General features: G+C 35.3%; 1 protein-coding gene across 3 annotated transcripts in view; it reads right to left on the reverse strand.

The window, feature by feature from the left end:
* LOC129269308 (uncharacterized) overlaps window positions 1-12,912 on the reverse strand; it is a 28,316-nt gene that overhangs the window by 11,633 nt on the left and 3,771 nt on the right. The window contains exons 2-3 of one of the 3 annotated variants that reach the window (XM_064105592.1): window positions 11,600-11,840; window positions 8,155-8,313 (exon numbers count right to left, since the gene is read on the reverse strand). In XM_064105592.1, the coding sequence (XP_063961662.1) occupies window positions 8,155-8,313; window positions 11,600-11,664 (224 nt within the window). In that variant the 5' untranslated portion in view covers window positions 11,665-11,840. Of the gene's footprint in view, window positions 1-8,154; window positions 8,314-11,599; window positions 11,903-12,912 lie in introns of all 3 variants that reach the window. The other 2 variants (XM_064105594.1, XM_064105593.1) reach the window with 2 other exon arrangements.

Raw genomic sequence — 12,912 nt, forward strand, 5'->3', positions numbered from 1 at the left:
CAATTATGATGCAAAAAATTGATTGCATCAGATCTTAAAGAGCTGTAATAACATGTTTTTTTACTTTCTTTTTAGGTCCAAACTAAAATCATTTGGTACAGAAATGATAGTTGCACAAAAATTCTAGAAACTTCTTGTGCCAGATTTGAGTCCATTTTGAAGAAAATGGTCACCCCAAAGAATGAGATTTGGGGATATTTAGGGGTTAATTATGGGCAAAATAATCATTTGTTGCCCAAACTTACATCCTACCCTCACTGACACTAAATTGAAGTACATGAAGAGTGTTTTGTGTATAGGAGAGCAACTCCCAACAGTGAGTACCATACCCTCTACCTCCTATTTCACTCTATGCCTACCAATTTTTTTCTGCAATTTAGCCATTTAAACTTTTGTAAGTTATACAAACATCTAAAATTCTGCTGACAGATTTGATTTATTTATTTTTTACTGATGCTACACATGGGTTGTGTAATGTGGTGAATTACATATTGTTTTTATTTAGATTGACATTATACTTGGAGAATAATGAGCTTCATGCTCTTACTTTTAACATGTTTGTCTATCATTTAAACGTATGCATTGTGGTTTGACTTTGAGTCCCCAGGGGCTGATTTCATAAAGAACTATTGTAACTTTGCCATAAGGGAACTACATGTACCATGGTAACAGGGCTCAGCAGCCAGTCACACAATCAAGGTTTCCATGGTAATACAAAAACGGCAAATTTGTCTTTAAGAAATGGATCCCAGACCTACACCCCTGGAGTACAATTCATTTTGCCAGGGAATAACCAAATCACAAGCTTTAATTGAACATAAAGTCTATTTTCGAGCTTCTTTGCATTTTTATGAATCCACCCTTCAATCACTGCCCCTCTGGATCCAAAGAAACCCCTGTAAAGCATTGAATATTTCTGTGGAAGGAAATTCCTTGGAGTAACAATGTAAGATGCGTTGACCCATGTTCAACGTCACCATCAACGTCATGACTACAAAAGTAACGTGCATGGTGGACTCACACGTAAGGACATGTGCCTGTCTCTTTCATGCATTTATCATTCTATGCATCTGCTTTAATGGCGTGCATTCATTCTCATATATCGATACCCATTTTGACCCATCTGAAGCAGCCATCATTTATCCCCCAAAAAAGGAAGAAATCTAGCTCCATGATTACTATATTCCTATAAAATTAGATTTTGCACATACTTTGCTGCATGACTCCTTCCACAAATTTCAGCTTAAATTAAAAGTAAGCCTATGTAAGCATGCCCTATCCTGCTAAAAATTTATGTGTAGAAGTATTCCATACAGGAATTGAAATTTTGTAAGGTGTATATTGTGTATATTAACCTGCTTTCACAACTCAAATTGACAATTATTAATTTTTCACCTTCTTTAATTTCAACAAAAAATGATCAAAATAAAATATTAGATACCAGTAACAAATTAGAGATCATAATGATTGGTTATAGTTGATAGCTTTTATTCAGGAATGACTAAATGGCCTAGTCTACTGTACAGCACTAGAAATAGTAATATTTTATGCGGTAATTTTTTTTTAAAGTTCTAATCAAATTCTGATTTTTCTAGAATTTGTGATAATTTCTCCAACTACAGGTTGATTTGAGTAAAAAGAGAAAAGTAAACAAAAAAGCAGAGCACTGAAAAAAATATCAAATCAGAAATTATTAAAAAATGATATATTTTCCACTTTCAAAGGACAATTACATGTATATGGGCAGTATGAAATGCGAAAAACGATTCATGTTCCAATTTATTTTGTATTTCTTTGCATAAAATTTCACCTGTTTTATGATGACTCTTCCCTATAAAATCAAAAATTCTTAACATACTATAGAGATAGAGGTACATGTATTTATTGTCTCCATCATAAAAAAAATGCTTTAAATGAAATTGGGAACACATTAGCTTGTGTGAAATAGAGATATCAAAGAAACTAATCAATGTAAGATTGAGAAAAATCGAACAATATTGAGGTACTAACCAATGTTCTGGACATCCCCCAATTGGCAATGCAACTACATGTACATGTACATGTAAAAATGATGTTACACTTGTAAAACTGCCCAGTTACTTTCCTACATTCTACTAAATTTTCCCTTTTATCACATCTATCCATAGATCAGGTGTATTTTTTTTTTGAGAGGACATTTAACAGACGTTTTATGAAATATATCATGGACAAAGGGTTTGTACTTTCATTTTAGAATGAGATAAAATATGTTTTGGGGAATGTTTTTAGTGTACTTATGTGACATCACAAATCTTGGTCGCTTTACCAATTGGAAGATCTCCATAGCATTCATGAGTTTGATATTCAAATGCACACCACTTTATTATTGTTCTCTAACTTTCATAGACATAAAGTGATTTTATACTTTTTTACAAGCTAACGGATCAGTGTTTCATTTTCCTTTATGGCCTAATTTTTATAATTTGCTACAGTAAAAAAATATAACAAATGATGTAAAATCTTATGGCCCGAATTCACAAAGGTGGTTTTTAAACCATCGGTTGATCCAATGGTTTATGCAGATTTCCTTTATAAATTACGCTTATTGACCGTGTATATCAAAAACTGTCAAATGCGGATGCGCGCTTTTGTCAGTGTGCCAAATTGATGCCTGTTGCCATGGTTAATATCTACACTATTTTATTCATGAGTCCACTGTTTTGAACTTCAAACAGTGGACTCGTGAATAAAACCACAGCAACAGGCGTCAGTTTGGCACGCTGTGACAAAGCCGGCCCATGTCCCCCCTTTTGAGAGGCACAATTAGAATTTGTAATGTAAAAATGCCATTAAAACAGACGTGGGTGTTGTCACACACGTCCGCATATGTGGATGTCATGTGACCTATCTAGCCAATCAGAGACATGTACCCTGCGAGATACCGTGCATACGGCACTTCGACAGAGTATATAAGGCCTGCTTTTACAAACTTTGCTCATTCTCCTGAGGCCGACAAGAACACACTTGTCGAAACGTCGAGATTGGGTGGTCCTTTTCAGGACCAACATATGCCCAAGAAAGATACATGGTGTACCGTGAAACCTACTACACTGAGATCACTAATGCCATGTAGATCCTCCCATTGGCAATGCGACCAAGATCTGTGATGTCACAAACGTACAACTCCCTCATTACTTAAGTACTTATTTCACTTATATTCTCACTTTTATAGAGTCTATCACAAGGTGAGGTGTTCTCTTTATGAGAGGACAAGTACAGAGGTTTCACAACATAATATCATTGATGAATCGTTTGTCATATGATTAGAATGAGCAAAAAGAGATGTTTTGGGGTATATTTTCAGTGTCCAAAAGGGGAGAGTTGTTCATCTGTGACATCATAAATCTTTGTCGCATTGCCAATGGGAGGATCTCCATAGCATTAGTGATCTCGACATTCAAATGCTCATAACTCTTCTATTGCTAGTCCTAATTTACTCAAACTTTTGTTTATCTTATTCTTTGATTTTTCTGCTTTCACAAAAGCTAACTTGCTCCAAGAGTTTCATTTTCCTCTAAGGCTACCTCATCTGCACAAAAGGTGATGGGTGTGTGTCATAAGTTCTAAAAAAAAGGGAGTTGTGTCAATGGACAAAAGAGCTTTGAACTTACTTTTGACCAATTTACTATCAGGAGTTTTATGAGTTTACACAAACATCCAAGCATGTTTAAAAGTATAAACAGTTTTACAAAAATATGGAATGCAGAGTAAAATAGCATTGACATTTCCTTTGAAATGGACGTGAAATGAAAAAAAAAATGGCATTTTTAAAGATTTTGCTTTACTTAACACACCATAATGAACAGAATGCAGATTATTAAAAATGTCAAAGGCTTGGTATTTTTTGTGCGTTTTTTCATTATGAATTATTATCTACTGAAGATTTTATAAGAAGTGCTTGATTGAATCATAAGTCAGAATAGTGAAGAGTTGATAGATGAAGTTACTATGTTCACATACTTTGTTTTCATATTTTATGATATACGTTAATTTGAGATTACATGTACTTAAGAGATAGACCATGTTTAAGGTGGAGGAAAACATTGTAGGATGCAAATATTTCATATTCAATCATTTAAGAAAATATATTGAAAGCAAAAAAAAAATAAACACTATAATAGGACCACTCGTTAGCTATTGTGAAACTATCAAACCTTAGGAATGCTAAGTAGAACCTTCTTCATTTTTAAATAATTATGATGAAATTTCATTTGTAACCAATTGTTTGATTGTCCTTCACCCATTAAAATACAGTTGGTCTTGGGGTGTGCTTTGCCTGTTAAAGGCAATATATCACAGCCATATTAAAACATTGAGTCATGGATTCACATGTGCCCTGCAGTGTGGAAGAGCCCAGGGGAGTGTTTCATCAACATTTTCATTCAACAAGTTGTCAGATCTGACATCTTTATCTGATGTTGATTGGCTGAGAGGTACTGTTACTATGGTAACTGTCGGATAAAATGGGACTTGTCGGATAAAACGTCCGACAAGTCCTTTCATGAAACACCCCCCAGGTGTAGTGGTTCTGACTCTCGCCTTGTAAACAGAGGGTCATGAGTTCAAATCCCACTGCAGTCTAGCATCCTTTGGCAAGGCGTTAATCCACACTTTGCCACTCTCTACCCAGGTGCTAAATGGGTACCCGGTAGGATGTGAAAAGTCATTGCAGCTTGTCCAGTCATGTATGTGCTGATCCAATACAAAGGACTCTGGTGGAGACTTTGGTAGTGAACGTATATACAGGTTTATTATACAGGCCAGCTAGGCAGTTCAATCAACAGGCATGGTATCCATGTTGCGGGAGGTGTATATGTGCTTAGATATCAATACTGATATCGTAACATGTGCATGCTTTACCGACGACTGACTGGAATACTCCCTAGGGAGTGGAGAATGTGCGTACATTGTGTGCGGGGATGACTGTTTGAATCCAATGACCAAAATTAATACTAAATGTTGTAACATGACCCCAGTCAGCAACAATAAAGGGCTTTCCTTCCCAGCCCGAACAGCACTCACCGTTGGCCTATTGTCTGCTGCTTTGTTGGGAAAACAAAATGCTTGTCTTTCAACAATCTGTCGAATAAGTAGTTCCGAGCATGTTTCATGCAACTTTTTCCTGAACAAATGCGTCATTCATATTTGATGCATATTAAAGGTATCATTATAAAAGAGGAAAAGATGGATAATCCAGTTACCAAATTTGATTTCCAATAGATAGCAGTACAAGCCACAAAAATTCACTCAAAATCATAGTTTGCTCATGCAAATGAAAATTTGGCAGCACCACTTTCCATTGTTCGAACTTAGTCATGCGTGTATTATGAACCTTGTGATAGGTCTCAAATGAAATCTTTCCATTCCTGTACATTTCATGAAGCAAATTCATGATCATGGACTCATGGTAGGAAAAAATTACATTGAATCACGGTTTCCTTTTTTCTGGGACGCACTGTACATCTTAATAACAAGCTAGTCAAGCAGAATATATGTGATTTAGAACCGCATTATGATTATAAAAGTCATTGTAATAAAAGAAGTGTTTCCGTCATTACTTGCAATGTACTAACTAATTCAATTATAAGTTTGCTGTAATACGGTAGAAGAAGCTAATTGACCAGAAATTAAACCGAATGCATGTGTAATTTCCCTGGCACTAGGCATGATCTGTAATTCTAATGTAGCGACATGTATTTAAAGAGAAATTCCAGTAGTTGCAGTAAACACTGATTTCATGAGAAAGTCTGTAAAACCAGGCTTAATTGTCAGTATATCATCGAGGATCTAGATCTGGTACAGTTACATAAACTGAACTTTGTGAAATCTTGAAATCTACGCTGAATAATGTTCAGACTGAACTTCCCCAACACAGATAAGCGCACGTGGGACAGTGTATAATTATTGCTTTGAGCGTCGGGCCCGACGCTCTACCCGAATCCTGTGCTTATTTGCTGATTTCTCAGCAATTACACAATTTCTTCCAGAATCCTTTGGCACATGCGTTTTATTTATACAAACAGACACTTTGGTGGTCATTTCATTGGATTATGTACGAACTCATTTTGATATCGTTACCAAAACTAGCATTTACCTTTAAACTTTAGTCACACATGGACCCTACTACAGTGTACATATGTAACATGTAACACTGTACACAAATAGGGCTTTGGATTATAGCCGCACACATTCTGTTCTTGCCTTCTGAATAAGGAATGTCTAAGAAAACCTCAAAGCTTGTCCTACGGGCTTTACAGACATAGCAACAACAAATGTTGAAATATGGAATCCATATTGAATTCAATGTATCATGCTTTCAGACATAACAGCTGAATTTGATACGTTATTACAAGGGATACCTCCTCGTCATGACTGATCATGTGTCAGTTGCATAATGTCAATAATTTTGATGGTCCTCCAAAAAAAATAAACATCACATTAATTCCAGAACTTCTGAAAGCTCTGAAAGACCAAAAAACAATGCTGCCAGCAAGATCCCCACAGGACCTGGAACTTAGAAGAAAGCTGGAAGTTGAAGAAGACCATTAGAAGGTCACTGAAAAATTATCTGCGTATTATCAGAGATCTTAATTAAATGGAAGATCTCTGAAAAAGTGACGGAGACCACTGACTGATACTGACACATGTTGTTGTTACTGAACTTACATTAGTACCACCTTGTTCTTTCAAAAGTCTTTTAACACTCTTCCAGAGATCTTTAATACTTTTGTCGATCTCCAAGCAGGTCTTGCATAATTTGTCTTTCAATCCATCAAGAATCTTTCAGTCAACGGGCTTTTCAGTGAAAAGATTATGAAAAGACAACCTTTGAAAATTCACTGAGACTGAGTCTACTGAAAAACCACCAAAAGACAATTTTCTTATATGACTGCTAAAAGAATAATTTTGATTCCTTCCAAGAGTTTTGGAGAACATGCAGACCACGAAGACCACCGAGATATCAGTCAGGAATTGTGAAACTTCTCAGAGATCATTCAGTGTAGAGTGTTCTGAATAGACCATCGGAAGATCAAGCAAGTTTCATGCAAATGCAAAGTGCTTTTTTATATTTAAGCATAATTCATTATAGTGAAAGAGCTCCAAAGAAATGAGTTACAGCCTCTTTTAGTTTTGGTCAATCACCCCACACTCAAACAAACAAACAAATGGTCAGAATTCCAGTTTATTAGAAGATTAAATGAATGTGTACAGTGTATGCCCAATTCTGTCACTGATGACACAACATATAAAATGTGTTTAGCAAATTGTACTTTGCAATTTTTATATTTTGGTCTTTAAAGATCCTAACCAATTTTCATGAAAATGAAAGACACACATTTTTTTCTCTATTTGGTATAAACCATTTCTAAAGCATGGAATGGGCTGAAAATTTCAGGATACAATCATCTTTATGTTGCAGCCTATATGCAATCACTAAAATTTGCAAGATATGAGTTCAAAGGGTCATTACCGAGAAAGGATATTTAATATCCTGAAATGTGAATTTCAAGTTTCCACACAGAAGCAATGAAAAAAACAAAATTGTCACACAATTGGAATGGTAGATGGTACTCCAATGAAATTCACACAAAGATTTCAGACCAGCTTTATAAAGCCTTCTCTGTGAATTCTTCTTCTTCTTCTTCTGATAATGATGATGATGAGTAAGATCAAGGTTTTGGGACTTTTGGTGGGGACTAGCAAATGCAATACACAAGGTGAACACCCCTCTCTTTTACGATTAGTTTTCATGTGCATACATTGTGAGTGACTCTCCTCTGGGGCCAGTACCAGAAAGCATAGTGAAAGCATGGAAAAATCAGGGTCCCATAACTATGGAAAGCCAGCAATGTCAACATCTAAACTGCATGTTTGTTCAAAATATTTTCTAGATATGCTGTATATTCAGACACTCATTAATTTCTTGAAAAATCAATGTTCTCTTCATCGTTTATTAAGGACATTCTGCAAATTTACTGGAGAAAAAATTATGATATTGATGGATTTCCATTTACAGCTGAGGTTAATTGGATCAATTACATCCCTTTGTAAGATGGAACCTAGCAGGACATGTAAAATCAGGCACTAGGATTTGTGTTAAAGGTAGATACTTACAGTCTGGATACTCTTTGAATCCCGAGTAGCTCATGTCTTTGATCTCTCCTTCTCTCGATCTGTTGCTCTTGTTTGGTGCTTCCGTCCGGATGGCCTTCTTTAGGCCCTCTGTAAGGTATCACCGTCTGACTGTGGTTGTGCTCAATCAGATCCTTCGCGCTATATTAGACACAACAAGAGACTGCATTAGAATCACAGGTGTACATTGTACATTGTACAGTATAAGAGTCTTGTTTTGCAGATCTGCCAATCTTAATTGTGAAAAAATCCTCTTTATATTTCTTTTTATCCTATTTTCAAGCCAAAAATCACAACACAAAGTGGTTCAAGAACCACGAGTCTCACCCGATATTGCGGTCAATAAAATATGCAATATGATCTTTTGACCTTATCCTCATGAACGTGTGGTATTACATAGCTCCATGGCATTACCCAATGGTTATCAGGCCTCTACAAAAAAAATTTTGTCACTTCCCTGTCGGGCAAGTGATGAAAAAATTTGCATGCCCGATAGAAAAAAACTGCTTACCCAATATGTTTTATAATTTTATTATGACGGCACTACTATTATTTTTAAAGGTCATACAAAATAACAACAATTTAGAATCATGTATAGTATAAAAGAACACACATTTAAAAGTTAACTCAGCAACTTAGGCCTGAGTCATTAAGTTTATTTTGAAAAAACTTTTTGCATTTATAAATGGGCGTTTAAGGTAAAAAAAAAAAACCTTGACCAAAAGTTGCTAAAATTTCATATTTTGCATCTTTAAATCCACGGAATGTTTATCTGTTTGTCATATTTCCTTAGAATTGTTTTGATTTAGTTGGAAACTATTAAGAAAGCCAGTGAAAAATATTCAGCTCTTTCTTGACTCTGAAAAAGATTGTTTTATGATGTTAAAAAAAAAGAAAAAAAAATCATCAAAAAAAAAAAGTGGAGTGGCTAAAATTTCACATTTTGCATCTATAAATCCATGAAATGGTCATTTATTTTCCATATTTCTGGATTAGTTGGAAACTATCAAGAAAAAATTAAGAATATTTACCTCTCTCTTGTCTTTACTTCATCATTTTATGATGTTACACTCGGTCAATATTTTTTTAATTGTAGTCCCACATGTAGACTTTCATGTTTTTTTTTCATGCAACATGAAAGACTACATGTGGGACCACTGGACCACAATAACAAAAAACATTTACCGAGTGTAAGCATCATCATAAATCAGTCAAGAAAGAGCTGAATAATCTTCATTTTTTCGGTAGTTTTCAGCTAAATCAAAACAATTTCAAGGTAATATGGAAAATAGATGGCCATTTCATGGATTTTTGCAAAATGTGAAATTTTAGCCACTTTTGGTGTTTTGTTTTGTTTTTTTTTTCATCGGCAAATTGCGCAAGATAGTAGTGCATGCACAGTCATTGCACACATAGAACTTAAGATGCGATGGCACGGTTTTTTTCGAACGAGGTACCTGGCGATGAATTATTGGTAATTGGCGCTGATTTTACATCAGTTTCCAAGTGCTGTTTTTTTACTGGTTTGACATGATATGAGAGATAGTTGTGATTATCCAAAAGATATTGAAATTTAGATGGTCTAATAATATTTTTATTTCCAAAACAACCACTTGCCTGATCGGGCAATTGACTTTGAGAAATGCTTGCCCGCACGTCATTTTCACTTGCCCCGGGCAAGCGGGCAAGCGGGTTTGTCGCGCCCTGGTTATTTGTAACAAGTGTAAACACAATTGATGCAGAAATAAAGAAATGAGAGCAATTAGAACAAAAACTTGACCTTTTGACCACAAGATGACCTTTGAACCCATCACACTCATACACATATTCGGTATTACCCAATGATCATATGTACAAAGTGTTAACATAATTGATGCAGGAATAAAGAAATGAGAGCAATTTGAACAAAAACTTGACCTTCTGACCCTAGATGACCTTTGTCCCATCACCCTCATGGACACCTATGTGGTATTACCCAAGGATCATATGAACCAAGTGTCAACATAATTGATGGAGAAATAAAGAAAAAGGAGCAAGTTGAATAAAAACTCAAATAGCATTAATCATTTGACCTTTTGATCCCTATATGACCTTTGACCCCATCATCCTCATGGACACACATGTGGTATTACCCTGGGATCATACAGTATGTACCAAGTGTCAATATAATTGATGCAGAAATAAAGAAATGAGAGCATGTTGAACAAAAACTTGATCATTTTTGTAACAGACGTGACCTCATATCATTTAACCATTTGACCCCTAGATGACCTATGACCCCATCATCCTAATAGTCAAACATGTGGTATTACCCAAGGACAATACATACCAAGTATGAACTTAATTGATGAAAAAATAAAGAAGTGAAAGCAAGTTGAACAAAGACTTTATCATTTTGGAACAAACTAATTAACAGGCCAACAGGAATGGTGAATACTACATGTAGGTCTCTAACCGAACTTTGTTCAGGCGAGACAAAAAAAACATACCAAGAATCATCATTATTACAAGTTTCAATTATCCTATTTCAAGGGGGAAAATTCAATTACAAGTCACTTTCCCATTCTCAACCGCACACAGTTGAAATTTGCCTATTCTAGATCAAGAGAGGATTAAACACGTAACTTTTTCAAATAAAGAGCTTAGTGAACTTGACCCCCCCCCCCCCCCATTCAATAAGATTATTACAAAAAAACATGGACCCAGGAAGACCTTCCTTCCATCCTTTTTCTGAACTTAATTTGTTGTGTTGAATTCATTTTCCAAAAATAAATCTTGACCTACATGTACATGTACAAGTAAGGAGACAAGCTGCACCTTTAGAGATAATCGGGAAATGAGCAAAACATAAGGAAAGTTGTACATGTACTACTAAACCTCTAACTTTTGAAGTGAAGCAACATTGCCAATCTGGGAATTGCTATTCAAATTGAGACTTTTTAAACTATTGTATCTTTCAAGTTCTGTAAATCATTTTGAGTGAACTTTTTTTTTAACTGCTTCCCTCTATTTTCATTGAATATTCATACTTGACTTATTGGAAAAGTGAAAATTACTATAAAACTTTTTTTTTAATTTCATGTAAATAGTACACTAGAGTCTCTTTATCTGTCTTCTTAAAAAAATGGGTGTTCTTTGTTTAAGAAAATTCTAACTGTGTTTTCCACAAAGTATGACAATTTGATATTAATAAAGCAATTTCTGTTGTTAAAAAAACATTTAACTGTACACTAAACGCTGTAAACAGGTTGGATTAAAGAGTTATGCTGATTGTCTGTTTTATTTAATTTTGCTTTGTTTATAAATATTTATCTGCATTTTGTTGATTTTTTTTCTTTTGCCCCCCTAATTGTGTTTATTGTGAACTTCTTTGACTTTTATTTAAAAATTTCTGTATTGACGAAAACTGATGACTTTAGTGCCTTACCTCAAAACAAAGTCCTTGATATCACCTTCTCCTAAAGAAGCACCCATGGTAAATTCAGACTCCATTACCCCTGCCCGTTTGACCCCTTTTGGGGGAGTTGGGCAGTATCCTGGAATATGAAAGAGGTCCTTGTACTTCTTTAGAACAGACCCCGACTTCAGTTTCACCTCCTTTTTATAAACTCAGCTGCAACATTCAAGTCACCATCAAAGTTCTTTCAGTTCTCTTCTGCTCTTTCTAGCTAAATTATAATGAGAATTAAAAAAATAATAATAGTGGGTTAGTATTGGCACTACCTCAAGCCTTGAAATAAGCGGGCGCTGAGCGCAAATTCGCTCATAAAGCCATCAATTGAGCCCATAAAGCCCCAAAATCATCAAAATTTTGACGACCGGGCGCAAATATTTTCCAGGTAATTGCACCCGCCGTGAGTGAGCAGTGAAGCCATATCATACATGTAATTTAAATATCTGAAAAGCCAAAATCAAGTAACTTTCAATTTGCCAAGTACGACTTTTTTTCTGTACTATAAAAAGTGAGCTACGTCCGTTTTTTTTTTCTGTAATACATGTGCGCGCGTGCTTCCGGTAGCGGTTTTTCCATACTCCACCATGTGCAATTTCTAATGCACACATTTCCAGTTGGGATATCACAATTCTGCGATATAGTAATTCGAATTGCACAGGAGATAAATCCCTGTTCACAGCACATACGATGTGTGAGTCTTTTATCCTCTCAGTCGCCGACTTTGCTTGTCAAAACGGAGCCTTAATAATCCAAAATCACTTTGCTTTATATAGTTGTGAATTATAGCTTTTTAATTTCTTTCTTGGAGAGGGGTAAATATCAGACAATAAATCATCAAACAAGGCTCCAAAAAAAAAAACAGGAGGACGCCGTGCATTTGAGTGTGGTGTTAGCTAGCCAGTTTGAGCTCATGTTCTCTGTCAGAGCTCTGGGTGAGAATTCTATCAGTAATGGCCTATAAAGTGATGGTGATTTTCCGTTTCAGATAGAGTTTAGATTTCATGTTAATTTTTTAAAACTGTCAAAAACTTTATTTCTTCATTGTGATGAATATTTAAGTTATTAATGAATACATTTTCACCGAATTTAGACTCTCCCAGAATGAAAGGCATTTTCTGTGGAGATCTGCGTTTTCAAATAACTTGTGAAAAACTTAAGGTACATGAACCAACAATACATGTACATAGCCTGTGGCTATGTGCTGGAATTTGAATAGACTGAGTTAGATATTGATTTCATTTCTTTAACATAATTCATATGCAATCCAAATGTACCTCAAACACACT

The sequence above is a fragment of the Lytechinus pictus genome, chromosome 10 (assembly GCF_037042905.1).
Source record: "Lytechinus pictus isolate F3 Inbred chromosome 10, Lp3.0, whole genome shotgun sequence".
Lineage (NCBI taxonomy): Eukaryota > Metazoa > Echinodermata > Echinoidea > Temnopleuroida > Toxopneustidae > Lytechinus > Lytechinus pictus.